At 38.0% G+C, this 21,411-nt stretch overlaps 1 protein-coding gene across 10 annotated transcripts in view; it reads left to right on the plus strand.

The window, feature by feature from the left end:
* The window catches only part of NRXN3 (neurexin 3), a 1,234,604-nt gene that overhangs the window by 386,759 nt on the left and 826,434 nt on the right, over positions 1-21,411 (plus strand). For all 10 annotated transcript variants that reach the window (XM_087724996.1, XM_087724986.1, XM_087724939.1 and 7 more), the window contains exons 7-8: positions 1,470-1,908; positions 2,784-3,167. In XM_087724996.1, the coding sequence (XP_087581122.1) occupies positions 1,470-1,908; positions 2,784-3,167 (823 nt within the window). The remainder of the gene's footprint in view (positions 1-1,469; positions 1,909-2,783; positions 3,168-21,411) is intronic.

Genomic DNA, 21,411 nt, shown 5'->3' on the forward strand with positions numbered 1-21,411 from the left:
TGATCTAGCTGATAGTCCTTCCAATGGCTCCCCTTCCAAGCATTAACTACGCCTGTCTTTGACAGTAGATAAACATCCATAAGTTGCTCCCATTACAAAAGATGTGATGGTTATATAGAATGCACCTATACATTGATCCATCATTATGTTCTGCAAGGTAGTTATAGGATTCTTCCTTGTGATTGTGGCAATGTGCTTTTGTCATATCCCTGAGGCAGAAAGGATGGAGACTGTTCTAGAAAACACTTGCCCTGCAGCTTACCTTTGCCACACACCAGGAACTGGGCCAATCAATGTTGCTGCTCATGTACAGTTTAGTTCAAAGTATTCTAAGGCTCATTGATTGGTATCTTCCTGGTTCTTTCCTCTCCTACCCAGCATTGCCTATGACTGGAAAAACCACTCACCATCTGCTTCCCTGAATGTGTGGCAGGATGAGGTTTGGGTGTGTAGCTGAAATGTTGTTTCAGTCCGGCATAACTTCCCCACCAATACCACCATTCTTAAGTTGTTCCTATGCACATCTGCTTTTGGAATTGTTTCGAGTGAATATATGAGGCTTGCTTCTGGATAAACACAGGTAGTCCTTGACTCACAACAGTTTGTTTAGTGACAGTTCAAAGTTACAACGGCACTAAAAAAAGTGGCTTATGATCGTTTTTAAATACAGCCATTGTTGCAGCATCCCCATGGTCATGTGATCAAAATCCAGACACTTGGCAACTGTCTCATATTTCAGATATTTTGACATTTTTTAAAATTGTATCTCAGGTTATTGCTAGCTTGTTGTTAGATCCGATCTTAATCAAAGCAGGAGCCGCTGTTTGCCAAACATATAATTGAACCACATTTAACAATATTAAATGAAATTGAAGAGTTTATGATAACTTATGTTGCCCTTTTGATTGCACAAGATTCAAAACATACATAGTACATGCCATTTATCTGTGTATAATACTAAGTACAAAGGATTTATACTTTATTAGCCAGAGCCTTTTAATGGAATCATGGAAGGTCAGAACTAAAGTTGAGGATTATGGTTAAAACGCATCTATCAGGGTCTCTGCTTTAGCAGGTGGTACCTCTGTAAAGGTTGAAAATTTTCAACTCAAGAGTTTCTTCTTCGTTTATACTCCCAAGTCTTTGTTCTGAGCAAGCAAGTACTGATAAAACAAGGAGAAAGATAAACTTCTTTGGGGCCTCAGTTCTATGTAATGCCATGGACTGAGCCCTGAAGAAGGAAAAATAATGGTGAGTAGAAGGTGATCTCACCTAGAGACCTGTGAATCGTTACTGGTGTATTTCCAATGCTGTTTAAGAACTTAGAACTAATCCTGGCTTATAGCATTTCCTATAAATATTGAATTTTAACTGAAAGTCCCATTCAGAAATATACATTTTAGGTGTATCTTTCTAAAATATGGATTGTTTTATGATTGATGTGTAATTCGTTTCCTTTTCCCTGATAGGTTGTTTATAAAAATAATGATATTCGTCTGGAGTTATCTCGTTTGGCAAGGATTGGCGACACAAAAATGAAAATCTACGGGGAGGTGAAATTTACATGTGAGAATGTGGCCACATTGGATCCAATCAATTTTGAAAATCCCGAGGCCTATATTAGTCTGCCTAAGTGGAACACCAAGAGAATGGGGTCTATCTCTTTTGACTTCCGCACTACAGAGCCCAATGGCCTTATTCTTTTCACTCATGGTAAACCCCAAGAAAGGAAAGATTCCAGAAGCCAGAAGAACACCAAAGTGGATTTCTTTGCAGTAGAACTCCTGGATGGAAATCTCTACCTTCTTCTTGATATGGGCTCTGGAACTGTCAAAGTAAAGGCAACTCAGAGGAAAGCCAATGATGGAGAATGGTATCATGTTGATATACAGAGAGATGGTAGATCAGGTATGGACCAAATCCTTGAGAAGTGTAAATATATTCGTTTCTCTAATTCTTATAGACTGTGGAACAATGGAATACGATGAATTGCTTGACAATGGCAGTTGTCTGTGTTTATTTAGAAAAGGTTTAGCAAAGTTGATGGTTTTGAGCTACAAAACTGTAACAACATCCCAAATGTTACAGATGAAAGTAAAAGTGTCCAGAGTAGAATTCAACTTGTGTTCTTAAAGACACAGTATTTACATAATTCTTGGCTTGTCTTTGTATCCATGTGATTCCACATTGGTTTCTGGCTAAGCTGTGGTTCAAGAATCACTCTGAAGCTGATTTTCAGCAGCAGGGACTAGCGTTTTCAGGAGCTCCAAAATGGACTTTTTTCTTATTGTAAAGGTAAAAAAAAAGCTTTTCTCAGTTGAGCTTTCCTCTTTCCAAATACTGGTCAAACCAGTATTTCTCACAAGCTGTACCTAGATAGAAGAAAGTAAAGATGGATGGATGGATGGAGAGGGTAGGGAGAGAGAGAGTCTTATTATTTTTGACATTCAGGAGGCGGCAAGTGTGGTCACCTCATGGCTGCTGCTGTGTTTCAATATTTTCAGGGAGGGCTTATTTTAGTGCATGCGCTCAAAAGCCCGATTGGGCTTATTATCTGTGAAGGTCTTATTTTTGGGGGAAAACAGGGTAGTAACTACTATACAGTCTTGACAGTAACATGTTTCAAGACAAATGTCCTCTGTCCTCTGTTTAAAGAGGAGTCCTTGAACTTCTCTAACCAAGTTTTTTTCACCCTTCATCAGAATTCAAACTGCACAGGAAGGTGATTTGCTTCATACCTTGGACTGTTGCTCGACTTTCCTTTCTTCTTTCCTTCCTTCCAGGTACCATTTCAGTGAACAGCAGACGGACCCCTTTCACTGCAAGTGGAGAGAGTGAGATCTTGGATCTTGAAGGAGACATGTACCTGGGAGGATTGCCGGAAAATCGGGCCGGCCTTGTCCTTCCTACTGAGCTGTGGACAGCTATGTTGAACTATGGTTATGTGGGCTGTATCCGAGACCTCTTCATTGATGGCCGGAGCAAGAACATCCGGCAGCTGGCAGAGCAGCAGAATGCAGCTGGTGTCAAGTCTTCCTGCATTAGGGTCAACACCAAACAGTGTGATAGTTATCCCTGTAAAAACAATGCTGTCTGCAAGGATGGCTGGAACCGCTTCATTTGTGACTGCACAGGCACTGGCTACTGGGGAAGAACATGTGAACGGGGTAAGTGCAGAATTAAGAAAGAGATTTTAGCCAGAGATGAATGTTGTTTGGGTGGCATTTTAATTTCTTGATACTTTATGTTAGACCTGGGCGTTTTACAGCCCCTGGGCCACATCTGGCCTTTGGCTGCACCTGTCCTTACTCTCTGATCATGGGGGGCATAAGGGCAAGAGTATTTAACCAAAAGGCTTCTTCTCTGAATCTGGCCATTTTTGGCATTCAGTATCTTGAGGAGTTCAGCCTTGGTTACTTCCTGTGAATTTATCTAAGCTGCAACTTGTGAATTAAAGAGCAGATTGAAATGTTCATTAGGCCCCAAGTTTTTTCCCCCAACATAATTCTTACATTAAAGTAAAAACAATAAATAAAATAACAATAAAATAAAACAAAAACAAATGCACGAATATATATTTTAGATCTAAACCTAAATTATGAGTAGTAAAGATTCCATTCACTATAACATCAAAGTATGAAATAATGTCAGTTTTTTAATTTCTATGCAAATCTTTCAAAACGGGAGCTTTGAAGGCATCTCCTTTTAAAACAAGAAAACAACCATATCTTTTTCCAGGCCTGTGTTGTTGCTTTGTAATACCTCTCTGTTGCCTCTTTAAGTGTATAATATGCAGAGCAACTGTCTTTGCTGAATGTGTGGAGTTTGTTGATATAACATCTACATCTGTCTTCCTTGAAATTGTCATGTTAATTCAAGGCCAGAATTATAGGTTATCTGCCAAATACCCAAAATGGCCCATAGCCAATCTTGCTGAACTGGTGAAATTGAACTTACTCACATTTCCTGATATGCAATGCCCATCTTTACATTTTGAGTATGACATTCCACAATAATATGCCAACCAACTGGCACAGAGAAAAGCTTATTGTTGAGTTGGCTCAATTTTTGTCCAATTTATTGCTACATGAAGGATGAGGATATGATTCACCAATAGCTACAGGGCATAATGGCTGCCTAGGAGACCACTCATGTCTGAGTGGTAAAGGGAAGTACTCAAATTCTGATCTAATGTGGGATCATTAGCAATATCATGCTAAAGGCCTACTAAAGTCTGCCATCAGCCTGTACCCATTGAAAAAGAAAGCATCACTGAAGGAGGCCTACTGAAAGAGCAAAATGATATTTTAGTGTGAAAAATTGTGTCTGGAAGATAAAAAAGGATGAAATTCAATGCAGAATAATGAGTGAGTGAAATGAGTTTGAATAAGAAGAGAAATGATGAAAAGGGCATTAAAACTTGTTCATAATTTGGTGAAGTTATTTGCCTACTACATTTCTTGGGTTCTCATTTTTAAGATTCTGTAAATGTAGCTTGACGATAAAATAATTAGCTTGTCTGGCTGTGTTTGCTGTCTGGTTTACCTTGCAACACTGACATCAATCTTGCAAGTCTGAAAGTACTTTCCTCCCTCTGTTCTCTTGATAGCACACAAAATTAGGGTGGAGGCTTCTGGGCTGTTTGCCCTGCCCATATTCCTGCTGTAGACTTAGCTGCTTTTTATTTGACTGTTTCCTTGGCTGCATCTTTTTGCCCTGTCTCCCAAAGTCATTCCCACATACTATTTTAACACCCATGTTCTGGACTATCCAGAGTTCTGAGTGGAGTAAAGAGTCAAATTATTTCCAGACCAACAACTCCTCTTAAGCAGAATTTAACTTCAGTCGGTTTCTTTACGTTCAGATTTGTAAGAGGACAAAGAAAATGACAGTTCTCTCTCCTTGAAGGGGCGGGTATATACAGAACCATAATAAGTAGATAAACTGTAGACTGTAAATAAAGTTGAACTAGGGAGTAGCACAGGGCAATCTAAAATTAGTAAGTAGAAAGTAAGAATAAGAAAAACAAACTAAAACTTTGGTATTATAAATAAATATTTATTTTGAGGCCTATTTTATAATAAAATGTTTTTGAAGGTCATTGTTCAATCTCTTGTTTAATTCTAACTCCCCCCCCCCAAAAAAAAACCACCCTCCAACAATATCGCTACATAAAGATAAAGGTTCCCCTCACATCTATGTGCTAGTTGTTTGTGACTGTGGGAGGCAGTGCTCATCTCCATTTCGGACAGCGCTGGCTCTTCTCCAGCTGTCTGAAGATGTCTCCTTGGTCATGTGGCCAGCATGACTAAACACCAAAGGTGCACAGAACACTGTTACCTTCCCACCAAAGGTGGTTCCTATTTTCTACTTACATTTTTACATGCTTTCAAACTGCTAGGTTGGCAGAAGCTGGGACAAGTAACGGGAGCTCACTCCGTTAGGTGGTGCTAGTGATTTGAACCGCCAAACTGCTGACCTTTCTGATCGCCAAGCTCACTGTCTTAACCACTGAGCCATCACGTCTCCATCACTACATCCAGGTCCCTAAAGATAAGGGTCCCATGCCCCTTATATCCCAGTTGACCCCATTCTGGTGAAGGTGTTCCACAGCAACTCTTGGCTGGCCTGGCCTGACCAAAGGATCACCTCTTATAGCAATTTAAAGTAACTCTTAAAAAGCAGGGTAAGAGGACACAATTTTATGGGATCCCATGTTTATCAGACTGGTGTCTCTCCTTCTGGTGCTGGTGTTGTCTGGTTAAGAAGAGCAGAATAGAACCCTCTTTTCCTTGCCTATCATCCATATGATACTGCCAAAGAATAGGCTCATACCCTTGCTTGGTCAAATTCACTTTTGATCTTCCTCCAACAGAGATCAAAACATCTTTTCTGTTAATTTGTCTTCCAGAGCTCTTCTGGTTTGGCTGACAAAAGCTGATCAGGGACAATCTCATCCTGCCCTCTGGTTATTTTCCAACTCTAACTCTCAAAAGTGGAATTAGGTAGAACTGCCAGTGAGGTTATTGGGAAAATTCCCAAATGTCCTTTAGAATTCATCACAGTTCCACCACTGAACATATTTTGTGTTGAAATAATTCCAAACCACACTGACACCACTGTGATGCTTTTTTCTCCTTTCTGTGGAAGAATTTGAACCATGCAGATGGGACATGGCAGGCAATCAAGTAGGACAGCACTTTCAGCCAAAATAGCTAGCATGTGCGAAATAATTTCTTTTTTACATTTTTTTTATTTATTTCATTTTCATTTTCATTTTGTACAATCACTTATATACTGTGCGTAACAAAAAAAGAAAAAGAAAAAAGAAAAAATCCACCATAAAAAAAACCCCAACATAACACTTCAATCCACCATACACCCTTTCTTCTCCCCCTCCAACTTTCATTTCTCCCCTCCAACATTCCCCTCTTCTACTTCCCTTCCCCCTCATACATCTCCCCCTCCCTCCATCTCACCCTCCTTACATTCCCCTCTCACTCCCTCTTTACTTCTCCCTCTTCTTTCCCTCTACTCCTCACTTTGGTGTATCCCTACAATTAATCTATTCAGTTTATTTTTTTGAAAATGAAAGAGAAAAAGAAAAAAAGAAAGAAAAACGAGCAGCAGTATACAAGTGGATTCTTATTGTTCTAAGAATTGAAACTGTATTTCCACCCTCCCCCCTGTAATCCCCCCCCCCCTAACCCCCTTACGGCTTCCCAGGTCCCATACCCGGCATAGTTCTTTAACAAGCACTGGAGTATGATAAAACCAACTAACTTTCAAGTTAAAAGATAAAAAAAAAAAGAAACAAAAAAAAAGGGAAATAGTAAAAAATAGAAAAGAAAAAGACACACACAAAAAAAGAAAAACAAGAAAGATCAATAAACCCACTACATTAACACAGCTTCCCATCATCTGTAAATCTTAAACAATATGGCTCATTCCAAATTTCGGTTATTTTATTACTTGCAGGGTTTCAAACTATATTGGAACCAGGTAAGTTAATCAATTGGGGTTCCCCAGCTAAAGGTCTCATTGCTTTATCTATCTATTCAAACCTTTAATTTATCACTTTTTTATCCAAATATCCAAACCTTTCTATAAAACCATAAAACTCAAGTACTTCTTTCATTTTTCATTTCTAACACCTCCCATTCTATCCTTACCCACATCCACGTGTAAATTTTTTACCTTCCACCCTGCCTTTACCCATGTCCACATATATATTTTATCCGCGTCCATTGCTCCTCACATATTTACTCCACCTTCCTGGAGACTCTCTGACTAATCTTTCTTAACCTTATATTGAAATAGCAATTCATACAAACATCAGCTTGCATTCTAGCCCCAAGTAGTCTAGTTAAGCTTTCGCTACCCTTCCGTCTCCCACGCTCCTCCCAACTCCGTTCGTCCCAGACCACAACTCAAGAAGATCGCGATCTCCGCTCTCCTCGCCTAGGAAAATAATTCATGCGCAATTTGAGTTAGAGTTCAAACAAATCTTATATACAATATGTGTCCACAATCAGCAGCGCTTCTTTCAGCCTCCATGTCTCATCATCAATATACAACTTTTCCATTTTATACCAGGCAGAAATCATGAAGTTTTAAAAACATCGCTAAGTCTTTATTCTTTACTCTTCTGCCCTTCCGGAAGAGGAAAGCAACACCCTCCGCCTTGTAGCCACGTATCCCGCTGCTTGTCTTCTCCTTCTCCTTGTCTCTCTCCAGGTCCGGATGAATCAGGAAGTCCCGCCTTCAGAGTCTTGTAATAAAATTCTCGGGCTTCACAGACAGAATTAAAGCGATGTTTTTGGTTCTCAAATGTAACTGTAATGCCAGCTGGGACTTCCCATTTGTATGGAATCTGAGAATTTCTGAGTTCTTCAGTTAAGAAAATGTAGTCTCTCCTTGCTCTTAATATTTGAGATGGTATTTCTTTAAAAACAATCAAGTCCTGTCCATCAATTCTCAGCCTCTTGTTGTAAAGCCTCTGTATTATCACATTTCTGGATTCCCTTGTAGTAAAGTATATAATTATGTCCCTCGGAAGCTGTCGCTGTTTTGCTACCCACGAATTCTGGCGGTAAATTTTTTGAATCTGCCAATCAAAGTTAAGTCCCGGACTTCCCACCGAGCGGCTAAGAGCCTCAAAGAAGATCTGTTTCAAATTCTCCTGTTCCTTTTCACGCAGTCCTCTAACTCTTATTGCAAACGCAGTCTTATTATAATTTATCATGACAAGTTGTTTTTGAGCATTTTCAATTTCCTGTTGTAACGTTTGAATTTTAGATGTCAAATTAGAATTGGTTTCTTCCAAAAGTTCCAATTTATCCTCCGTTTCAGCAATATAATCTGTCATGACTGTCATTACTCCGATCATGTCCTCCTTTGCTTGAGCAATTTTAGCATCAAATTGATCATATAAATCCGATATCAGTTGATTAATTTCCTGTCAGAAATTATTAAGAGTTTTGAGAAGAAATTCTTGTGTTAACAAATCTCCAGTGGAGGGCGTAGGAGGCAAGGGCAGCGACTTCATAGCAGTTTTTTGAGATATGTTATTAAGGAAGCGCTTCTGCTTAGATTTGGGAGCCATTCCAAAAAAGTAAAAATAAAAAACAAGCAATCAAGCAAGCCAACAATCAAAGTCTCTGCTCCCCTCAGTTAATCTTTTAACAGTTAATACGGAGAAGCCTTCAGGAAAGTAGGGCTGACTAAGTACGTCACATCAAACACAAAAGCTATAAGATCGCCATCTTGTGACGCAGCTAGAAAAGGGAGCCTTTTACAAAGTTGAAGCTGGTATTTTGGATAATAATAGAAGAAATTCCTCAGGAATGGTCCCCGCCCGGATTAATTTTTAAATAGCTTAGCTTTGTCCTGGGGGGGGGGGCAACTTGCCTTGGGCTGCAAAAAGGCAGCTGCGAAAAACTGGCTGGAGTAAAAGCTCAGCTAATGTTGAACCTCTTCTCCATTCACAGCGAAAAAAATAGGCTGTGAATTACAAAGAGATCCTAACGACTGACCTTCTCCCTGCCCCTTTCTGCCAGAAAGGGGAGATATCTATAGATCTTATAAGATATACAGACCAGAATTCTGAGAGGAGCTCCGTTGAGCTCCCGACGGCGGCAGGCTCCTCCCCCCGAAGCCCGAAATAATTTCTTTTAAAGCCTGTAGTTATGGTGTGACCTAAACGATTCCATTTGTTGTCTCTCTAGGTCATCCTATAACATAGCTTTTCTAGATCAGTGGCTCATCTGTTGAGTCATCTGATATGCTTCTAGTTAAGTAAACACATGACAGTTTTACAATAATATCAATGTAACTATCAGTTGACCAATAGATAAATTTATTAGGACTTTAATAATTCATCAGAATAGGCAAAGAATCTGATTTACCTTGAAGACTACCAACATTATTGGGGCATAAATTTCTACCAGGTGCTATTTTGCTCCCACAAACTAACCATGGATCTCTACACTTACAGTTTGCTAATTTTTAGTCCAGGAGTGAAATGTGACCAGTTTGGACCTGTTCTCCTGACTGGTAGTAAAAAATGCTCCCGGTTCACCCAAACCGATAGCATTTTTTACATTCTGACAATCAGCTGTGCCGCGGGATTAGAAATTGCGCAGCACAGCTGATTGTTGCACAGCTGATTGTCAGAACTACCGGTTCTCCTGAACTGGTAGCATTTTTTTACATTGCGACAATCAGTTGTGCGACAATCAGCTGTACCGTGTGATTTATATTTGCTAGAAAGCAGGAAATCCTGCTTCCTAGCTAATCTAAATTGTGCGGCACAGCAGTTTCCCCCTCCTGCTGTTCTACTTATCTTTGCAGACTCAGAAAAGGCTTTTTAATCCTCCTTTTTCAGCACTGTGTGGTAGCACCTGCGGTGCACATGCACACAAAGTGTGCATTTGGTGTGCATGCGCATGAAATGCGCTTGCACGCATGAAGCAAACTGGTAGCAGACTTAAGAGCATTTCACCCCTGCTTTAGTCTATTTGGTGCAGTGGATTTGTACAACAAATTTTAAATTAGTAGTAACATACTCAGTGTTTTTTAGAGTCTATTGTGGGTTCGGGATCTGTCTCTCCCCAGATATACCTAGATTACATTTCTTGCCTAATGCCTCATAAAGAAGAAACATGGAGTTGTAGTTCAGCAATTTCTATGTTCCCATCCCTGATCTGGAAGGGATTCATAGTCGTCCCCCCCCCCCCGCTTAACCTTGGCACCAACTGTTCTTCATTATCTTCTTTGCTGAGTACTGCTTATAAAGGGCAATGCATCTGTTGTTGGTTATGTGATAGTAAACAAAGGTCTTTAGTTTCCACTTTATTGTCTGCCAAGTACCTTTACTGCAGCATCTCTTAAAAGCTCTAATGAGAACACACATCTGCCAATTATGTATCCAATAAACTTAGAAGCTATAAAATTATAGGGCAATAAGATCTGCTACAAAATTATTTACTGCATGGAATGACTTCTGTAGCTCTTGCTTTGTATCTTATGGCTAACAGGATGAATTCCTTTAATTGCTGGCTGTACCAAAAAAAATGGATACAGATCTCTTTAGGAACATCCAAGTTACACATTTTGAGCATGCATCTCCATATTAGAGACATCTGGGAATAATTTTGTGAATGAACAATCCTTTCATATCTTAAAGATGTTATTATCAATTCAAAAGCTAATGGTAATTGCTTAGTGTATTCAGTGTATTTTATAGTATATTCCACCTAGTCTGATTACCAACCAATTATGTCCTAAGATCAGGATTAAGGGTTCAAGTGATGGGGACATGAGGTCTATTCACAAGATTTCTTTTTCTTTTGGTTAATTTCTTTTTCTTTTTTCTTTTGGTTAATTTGTCTTTACTGGCTCTTGGGCTTCCTGTCTTCTGCCAGAGGGTTAAAAGATTGTTTTATTGTTTTATATCTCCAAAACTGAACACTTAAACAAGAGAATAATTATGGAAGTTATTGAAATAGAGGAACACCCCCACATCATGAATAAATGTGATGATATCTCCCATCTACCAGACATTTGGAAACCAGCCCTAGTCAACAAACAAGCCCCACCCACCACCCAGGCCGTTACAACACAAAACAACAATGGACACACAGCCAACACAAATCAGCACCAATCTACCAATCATGATACAACCACACAACCAATCATTCCACTTACTGAAACAAAGCCAGCACTCCACACCCCTCCACCAAGATTTATAAAAAGACAGCAGCTCTGACCACGCTATAAGCCAAAAACACCAGCCTGAAGATGGTGAGTGAGATCTCGCTGAAATGTTGCCAAGACAATCTCAATCTTACATGGAAAAAGACCCGAATACAACAAGACCAGCATATATATTCTGGTATCTTGTCTTGATTGTTTTTATTTTATCATAGTTATATGAAGGTAAGCAACGTGCAGCAGATCCTAGAAAGGATACGCTCTGCACCAAGAAAGAGTGCAGAGAAGAACAACAAAAATGATTGTTGAGGAGACTGGAGGCTAAAACGTATGAAGAATGGTTGCTGGAATTGGGTATCTCTAGTTTAATGAAAAGAAGGACTAGGGGAGACATGATATCAGTGTTCCAATATCTCAGGGGCTGCCATAAAGAAGAGGGAGCCAAGGCACCTGAGGGTAGGACAAGAAAGCAATGGGTGGAAACTAATCAAGGAGAGAAGCAATCTAGAACTAAGCAGAAATTTCCTAACAGTTAGAACAATTAATCGATGGAACAAACTGACTCCAGAGCTTGTGAATGCTCCAACACTGGAAATTTTAAAGATGAGATTGGATAACCATTTGTTTGAAGTGGTGTAGGATGTCCTGCCTAAGCAGAGGGTTGGACTAGAAGATCTCCAAGGTTCTTTCCAACTCCGTTATTCTGTTTCTATTTCCTGGAGAGCCCTGGGTTATAGGGGAATTCATGCCATTCGGCAAAGCTTGTGTACCTTTGGGAACAGTTCGAGGCAGACTTTTTGAATAGCAGTGGTGATGCCAGGGCTAAAGCTGAGGCCCAAGGCTCCAGTTGACATCCAGCTTCAGGACTGTGCTGCTGTTTCAGTGTGGCATAAATGGTGGGGGGTGACAAAATAGAGATTGCAAGATCTAATCTGGGCCATTTGGACCAAAGATTTAGTCTTCCGAGCTTTTGGAATTTCCTGAGGATGGCTTCCAGCACAAGTCCGAAAGCTTGGAAGACTAAACCTCTGGTCCCAGTGATCAAATCCACTTTGGATCTTGCAACATTATCATGGGACATATATATTTACCTTCATTTGGGAAATAAAAATTGTTATTCTTATGAGATGACACTTCAGCAGAGTCAAGTAGGCATTTTCTGCATTTTTGACCACTTTATCCCAAAAGGTTCTCCATTACTGCAATAGAATAAGTTGGGTTTATAAGAGAGACAACTAAATATGAGATATTAGTTTTCATATAATGACCTCGTCAAGCTAGGAATTCTTGAAGACTTTTGAACAGTAGAAACCCTTTGATGCACTGTATTTGACTGCCATCATCTAAGGATATACCCAACAATTATTTGTGACAGTCTGCTGGATGGATATCATATTAAATTCCTATTTATATCTCTTTGAAATATGTTTTCCAAGCCTGAACTGTTGATACAAAACTGAAGAGAATGAAGCAAATGGACTTTTCAACTGTTATTGAGGGTAGTTCTGGGCAGTTTTCACAGAAAAGATTGATGTCATCTATATTTAAATGTATATCATGATTCTTTGAGGTATGACCAATCCTTTAGCAGAATGTCTGTGCAGCTTACTAATTATAGTGTCTGTGTGCATAATAACTGGATAGTAAAGTTGATTCTATTATTTCAACATCATTTCAGAGCATTTCATTGTTTTGACAATTCCCAACACTATCTTTCCACTTGATACCTGGAAAATTTTGAAAGCATATGAGTCAGCAGCACTACTTTATGTCCCTCTGAGAAATAATGCATAATGCAACTGCACAATTTATCCAATGTTTCCCTTTCTTCACATAGTTTTTCTTTCCCTTACAGTGATTTGGTATATAACAATGATATACACTGAATCTCCTTATTTGACATCAAAACTGAGATACTGGTTGTATGTAAATAGATGAAAAATCCTTGGAAATAGCTAGATAACCTAAAGCTATAAAAAAAGAAAAGAAATCCAAGGTCCTTTTTACTTTTCTGCTCCAGGGATGTAAAGCATAAGATGTGTGATAGTTAATGTAGATAATTGGTAAACAGAACAACATCCCCTCTGCCCCTTGGTTTCTAATTAGTGGCTACGTTGAAATCCTATTTTAGTATGCATTTTTGTTGGATGCTGTTTTGAATACTGCCTTCATATAATTTGAAGAAAAGATCATGGAAACTCTAAAAAGATGGCTAAAAGTTTGAAAGGTATTATAAAGGCAAACTGAAGCAATTGGAGGTTAAATGTGGAAAAAACAAGCTTTGAATTTGTTTAAAAATAGTAGGACCCTTATTTATTTTAGGTAATTTATATGGCTGCCCATGTCATAGAAGTGACTCTGAGTGGCAGATAACATTGAAAAAAAATCTCCAACAATTATAAACAATAATGGATAATGCCCAAAGCAAACAAGATGTTTCAGACCTAAAATCCCATCCACAACAGAGCTTATTTAACTTGGTCCAAATTCCTTGGCAAGCAGCCAGAACTTCAGAGTGTTACAAAAAGCTAACAGGGTCTGGGCCATCTGCATATCCAGAGGGATTCTGTTCCAGAAGGCAGGCACTGCCCCAGACAAAGCATGACTCCTGGGTCCAACCAGATGACACTGTTTGTTGGAAGGGACCCAAAGCAAGCCCTCTCTGCTAGATATGGCAAAGTGAGCAAAAACAGTGGGAGAAAAGCAATTCCACGAATAGCTTTGCCATGAAAGGTTTTATTAGTGACAAACAGTACCTTCAATTGCACCTGGAAGCCTACTGGAGAGCCAGAATTCCTATAACTAGGAAACAACAAAAGGCTGAGTCTAAAGTACATTAACATTTATTTTATCGTTGAGAATGTCTGGGCTATGAATGTAAGAGAACAAACTTTAGGCATGTATGAAATCTTCCTTGTCTGTTGTTTTACAGGGCTTATTGGGAATTCAGTTAATGTAACATTGCAAATTTTTAAATAGGTAGCATTGGCAGTGAATGACCATAGCAAGCAAGCCCATGAAGCATAAAACATGATGCAGAAATGACACCTTCCTCTCCATGCAATAAACTATAAACTATAACTAGCAGAAATTTGTGACACAACTAGCAACACTTAAGATGAAGATGCTGTTTCTTTTTCTTGGCTTAAACCAACCTCCTATGTAATTCACTAGTTTCTTTGCTCTGCCAAATTATAAGTCAAGATTTTCTTATTGACTGAAGAAATGCTCATTAACATGACTGTGAGGAAGACTTAAGTAACATCTGAGAAACACCAACTCCTCACTTGTTTTAAAGCATGATTAAAGAAACATCATCTAATACACTGGTCTACAAGGAGAAAGCCTCAGAAATGAAAGTAGCATTTTACCAGAATTGGGTAACTAATAAAGGAAAATTAAGTCCTGAGTAGTAATTGGCTCCAGTTTTCAAGATACAGGTCAAAATTGCATCAAAATAATTCAAAATTACATGTGTGATTATGCACCATATCTTTTCTGCAAAATGCGATATAACAGTGAGAATGGTGCCACACCAATCATTACAAATTTATCTTTTTATTGATACCAATAACATAACTTTCAATTCAATTATTGGTTTTTCGTGTAACATTTTCATGTTTTTTGCATGAAAAACTGACAAGCTCTAACATCAGATTAAACAATAAGGTTCCCGCTTTATTCGGTATCTAAATTGTGCTTTTTCACTTTTGTTTTATGAACTGCAGTAGGATCATCCCTGGGGGGATTCCAGCAATAATTGGCAAATATGGATGGACTCCATTTCCCTTGGTATCTTTTCTCCATGTCTGTGTTATCCTGGTGGAATCTCTCCCCATGCTCATCACTCACTGACCCACAGTTCAAAGGAAAATTGTCTAAACGCAAGTGTAAGAAGTGCATTTTCAGTGACATGTTTGCACCAAGTGCTTTATAGAACCTAAGCAAAGTTTCCACATATTTTTCATAGTCATCTGCCTTCCTGTTCTCAAAGTGAAAATAAATTTATACACTTCGATGTGGTACCATTTTCATTGTTCTGCCATACTTTGTTGAGACATTGCAAGGCATCATGATCCTTAAACATCTTGCTCCCTTGTAGGCAGATATACTCGCCTGTGTACAAGTCTTCATTGTGAAATATTTTGAAAAAAATTACTCAATCAGCACCTTTATCTCCTGTTTTCTAATTCATCTAATCAAAATATGTAAAATTAACATATTTTATCTCGGAGGTCGATAATTTTCCAAAATCTGTAGACCTGTGTTATCTTTCTTTAACTACGAGTATTCATGTAGCTGAAATGTAAGCTGTCTATTAAGGGAGATGCTATTAATATCCAATAGAAATAAACTTAAGTAGATTTGGTTTCCTTACTTTCTAAATAAATTGCATAGATTAGTAGGGAAAGTAACTGTTTTTCATTTCCTTCAAATTCCAGTGATTAGTAACTCCTGGATTGGGCTGTTATTATACTTTCCAACATAGGAACATCTTGCTACTCATTTCAGACTCTGCAAAAGATGTATTTTCATCACAAATGTCCTAGCATATCGTTTTCTCATCATTTTCCATCAGCTAAGCCAGCAGACCATGAGAAACATTTCTGCCTAAGCTTAATGGAGAGCTGATAAGGCAAGCAGAAAGGTCATTAGATGTGATAATTCAGTTGCCCTTTCAGAACTGAGAAACACAGACCCAAAGTAATCATAAGGCTGTCCGTCGGAATCAAAACCACCAACATTACTAGCAACAACAAAAACAACCAGCCAGGAGTTTGGCATAGCTAGAACTTGTCTGCTTTATTCATAATCTATGTGATGCCCTTGCCTAAGAAAGAACCCCTGTCATACACTCATATATGACTACGTATAGCATCTCTTTTCAAAGCCTCAGTTGTAAATTCTCTGATAGAAAAGCTCTGACGTTACTTCGTTCAAACATTGTTTTGCCAATCCATAGTAAACTAGAAAATAATTCTCCCAAACTGAAAAATTATAAATGCAAATGGGCAAACTATGAAAAAATGCATTTTGCACTGAAAAGTAGTGTATGTATGTGAGGAAAAAAATGTGTTTAAATGCATGCAACAAAGGGAAGATTTCAAGCTTTAAATCCAATAACAAATGACAATATTTTTTAAAAATAGTTGAGTTTTAATAGGGTTAGGGACATACCTTCTATTGAATATACACTTTAAAATAAATCTAGATTTACTTCTGCCAATTATATGAGGTAATTTTGAATGTTGAACATCTCTTCTGGTCTACTGAATTGCTTAAACAAGTTTGCTGAAATTCAGCAAAGTCAGCAAGCTGTATTCAAAAGGATGACAGTAAACTTTAATCTGGTCTCCACAAGAAAATTACCTGCCAATCTTGCAAACTAGTGAGACCAGTGTGTGTGTGTGTGTGTGTGTGTGTGTGTGTGTGTGTGTGTAGAGAAAGACACACAAAGAGAGAATATATATACACACATACATATATACGTACATATATACATACAAACATACACACAAACATACACATAAGACAGAGACACTTCTAAAAGAAAATAAATGGTAACTGAATTAAGGAGATTGTAAGAGAATTTACTGAAGCTCATAACAAAGAAGTATTTTAAAACATTACTAACATAGAATAGATGGATAGTCAAGTTTCTGGAAAAGAGCAGTTACCTCTACAGTTTTAATTCTCTGTAAGAATTCGGCTAACTCCCAAAGACTATATTGCATTCACTCTTAAATGTGAAAAGTTAAGAATGCTTACTTGGTTCCCAAAATATCCTGCTATCTTATTTCTTGTCATAAATCTGATTAAACTCCATGTGAATTTTGCTCCCCCAGCCATGTTCTGCTAGGAATGATGTGACCATAGTGTGTTGTTGTTAGTTGCGAAGTCGTGTCCGACCCATCGCGACCCCATGGACAACATTCCTCCAGGCCTTCCTGTCCTCTATCATCCCCTGGAGTCATTTATACTCACGCCTACTTCTTCGGTAACTCCATCCAGCCACCTCATTCTCTGTTGTCCCTTTCTTCTTTTGCCCTCAATCGTTCCCAGCATTAGGCTCTTATCCAGTGACTCCTTCCTTCTCATTAGGTGGCCAGTGTAGCGAGACCTAAAAAGGGGGTTCCATTTGGCCTTGGATTAGCTCATTCTATTTTAGCTTAGGCCCTTCCTGTTTCTTCTGTAATGCTCTACTAATGGCTGCCAATCTCACTTAAATTATAAAATTTCAAGAATCTCATTTTAGTTGCTCTTAACTAGAGCACAACATTTTTTACTTTCCTCACTCTCTTGCTACTGACACTGATCCAGTAAAATGCCTCAATAGTATTATAGCTGAGAAGTAGTAGATTGATTAGTCATACAGAAGTCATTTCCAATATTTCCAATTACCATATTGACTGTGGAAATTTTATCTATGAAATGAGTTTATTTCATTTTAGTGCTTCATCTTAATCTAGTCCAGTCTGACTAGGAAGAGGCAGAGGGGCCAAGACTTCATAATTCTTTTCTGTTCATCTTGGCAAAGGTGGAATGATTTCACATTGGACTATTAAATTTTCACATTAAGTACACCTTCATTGTATTTAAAATAGGTAGTGGTGGGGCAGAGGCATGGTACTGAATAAATGACTGCTACAAGACAGCACCTTAGGTGACAGATGCAACCTTAGCCCATATATGCCACACTGGACCTCTGCCTGACCACTACCTACAGACCAGCTGCCTGCAAGGAGTATAAATCCTTCCATTCCTCATCATGTAGTCAGAACTGCTTCTTGGATGAGAAGTGAAATATGTCCAGTTATCTCTTGAAAAAGCACCTTTGGGACAATCAAATCAGGAATCAGAGTTACTAAATTGATTGTACTTGCAGTGCTTTTTGCACTATTTTTAAGTAATAGAAGACTTTTGAGAAATCATTGCCAGTGCCTTTTACTATGCATCCAAATTAAAAGAGCTTAAATAGATGTAGACATGGATAACTAAGCAGGATGTAAGGAGAGTAAAATTGTATTTTATTGTTTGATTGTTTTTTTATCCTGCTTTTCTTTTTCTCTGAAATCTAACTAAAGTTTTAATTTAAATGAGAAGAGGTTGGGGGGAAGAATCTGGATAAAATAGGCCTGACAATAATTTACTCATCCACTACTTGTTTGGCTGTAGATAATTGCTCAAATTGTATGTAATGTAATGCCTTGAAAAAGATTTGAATACATGAGCCCTCAAGATCTGAACCTCTGACTTAGTATTATGTGGATGACTGGATATAAAATGAAAGAGTTATAAATACAAATTGAAATAATGCATTATCAAAGGAGAAATGTAAAAAAGAAATACTGGGATGAAATATTTCATTAATACAAAGGTCACCACTGTGAGATGAGGCAAAATACCTGACAGTGGTAATGTGAAAAGTAAAGAAGAAAAATTGTAGGACTTTGTTTCTAGTTCTATAGTATTTCTATGCCTTTCCATAACATGGATTTTAATGTTCTGAATCCCTGACCTTTAAGTATAATATCTTTTAAATCCTTACTGATCAGACTGTTTTGTCAGTTAACATAATTTCCTGGGTGACAATGATATTCGCAGAATCCCAGTGGAGGAATGTATGTTGTAGCTAATGTTCAGGTATATCTCAAGCCAGATATTAGATTTTTATATTGAACTGGAAGATTTATTTCATTTTTATTTATTTCAGTTACTTGAATGTATTAACTGCTCATCTGTAATTTAGCAGATGGCAGAATTTTAAATATAGATTTTGTAATTGAATTAAAATCTAGTCTTAATTTAGATCCTATCCAATAGTGTTAAAGTGACACATTTGAATCTCCATGTAATTAAGGTAACCAGATTTTCAGATTGGTAAAGAGGGACACCTTTGACCGGAGTGGGGTGGGGTGATTAAATTTTTTATACGGAGCAACAAATTTTTTCATACAACGCAAAAATAGTATTGTAATGTTTTTTTTAATTTCAACATAACTACAATTTACAAATATAAATTGTAACTGTTGCCAAACATCAAAATTTTGATCACGTGACCATGAGGATGCTGCAACGGTCGCTAAGTGTGAAAAATGGTCATCAGTCACTTTTTCAATGCCATTGTAACTTTGGTCACTATACCACCTTTCTTGCCACAGTTCTTAAGTGAATCTTAAGTGAAGATGTTATACAGTAGAACCTCTGGTCATGAACGCTTCTGACCAAAATATTCACATTCCCCCCCCCCCCGCTGCTGATTTCCCCTTCTGCACCATTTTTTTTGTAAGCGCCAAATTTCCAAAATTAGGTTGATTCATGACCAAATCAGTTTGCGACCAAAGTTATGGAACGAATTATGGTTGTGACCAGAGGTTCTACTGTATTCATGCCTTTACATACTCTATATCATCTCAAAATGTTGCACAGCCTTCATAAGTTTCTAATACAGATAAAATTAAATACAACATCAAAACCATAAAAAAGTAAAATTAACCTGGCTGGAAAATCCTATGCCTGTCTTGCTATTATTACTGACACACTTGCTGCAGTATTTGATGGCTAAAAGAAAAAAAAATATTGTTAAAGTGTGTATTATGTTCACTCCCATGTCTTGTCTGCTGCATTGATTTTGAATTCATTAAAAGAGCTTATTTTACATCAAATCCCTCTCATATTATTCTCCTATGTTCAATAAACCTTAAGAGACAGCATACTATACTGTATACTGTACATCCCTGCTGCCCCAGGCATAATCTCACAAGAGTGATCCACATTCCTTTCCTTCACATACTGATGGGGATGCATTTTCCAAAACTGGCGTTTGTGTTTTGTTATACTAATCTAATGGATTAGATATACTAGAGGCGGGAGACAGTTTTGCAATGAAAATTGTTCTGTGCATGCGGAGAACCAAAATCAAGATGGCGCCACCATAGGAAAACCAGTTCGGGGGCATGGCAGGCTTGGGCTGCTGCTGGTTCCAGCGATCCAGGCCGCCAAACCACTACCGGTTTGGCTGAACTTGTACGAACCGGTAGAAACCCACCATTGCACTTCATAGTGTTTACAACCCTCTCTAAGTGGTCTATAGAGTCAGCGTATTGCTCCCAACAATCTGGGTCCTCATTTTACCGACCTCAGAAGGATGGAAGGCTGAGTAACTGTGAGCCTGTCAGGTTAAACTGCGGGCAGTGAGCCGTGAGTTAGCCTGTAATACTGCATCACCAGTGCTCCTAGCAAACAAAATAATTGAGGTACGCATATGTAATATATATTCTGTGTGTTGTACATACCAAATCAATAGTACATTATTCAGTAATCTAGCACCAGCATAGCATAGTGGTTTAGGTGTTGGATTAGAATGTGGGAATGCTCAATGCAAGTTCACTCTGAGGCATGGAAATTCACACAATGTTTTTGAATTGGCCACTATCTTAGTTCAACCTACTTCATAGAGTTCTTGCTGTAGGAGAAAAAGTGTGGAAGTCCTGCACATACGTCCTCTCGTCTCTTGAAAAAAGAAAGAATAAACATATGTCAAGTTAATAAAGAAATAATAGAATGCCTTAGGGTGTTGTAAGAATCAGTCTGCTCTTCCCTTGCAGAATCAGATCAAGTCATCTTGTTTCTCTATGCCTTTGAGAAGCCAAAATGCAGGATATAAAAGTATTCATTTTCTAAATTATTATTCCATGGCATATACTGCTTCTGAACAAATTTATCTAACACAGCACATTAACAGGAACATGAAAATGTTCATCTCAATAAATTACTAATTTCATATTTTTGACAGTGTTATTGTTTTGCACCTGAAGATTAAAACCTCTGAATATGAAGTTCCTTGCAGATTTCAAGAGGAATAAAAAAAGAAGTCAATATAATTTTGATAAATAAAGTTCCCAATATGTATTTGTGATGTCATCTTATTATCCACTACTATCTTAAGTGAATAAAACGGGGAACAAGAAAAAGAAAAGGAAACCAAGTAATGGGGAAATACTGGACGATAGAAGAATATTATTATAAAATATTATAAATGTGATCTTTACATATTCAAGAGATTTTGCAGTTCTTAAATATAAAAAACCCTGACTAAAAATGACTTGACTAAGATAATAATGGATCATTGAAAATATAATTATTTCACAAAATTGTGTGAAAGTTTTAAGAGGATGTGAATTGGTATTGAGCTTA

Source organism: Thamnophis sirtalis, unplaced genomic scaffold (genome assembly GCF_051295495.1).
Source record: "Thamnophis sirtalis isolate CommonGarterSnake01/CBP01778 unplaced genomic scaffold, rThaSir2_p1.2 scaffold_1, whole genome shotgun sequence".
Lineage (NCBI taxonomy): Eukaryota > Metazoa > Chordata > Lepidosauria > Squamata > Natricidae > Thamnophis > Thamnophis sirtalis.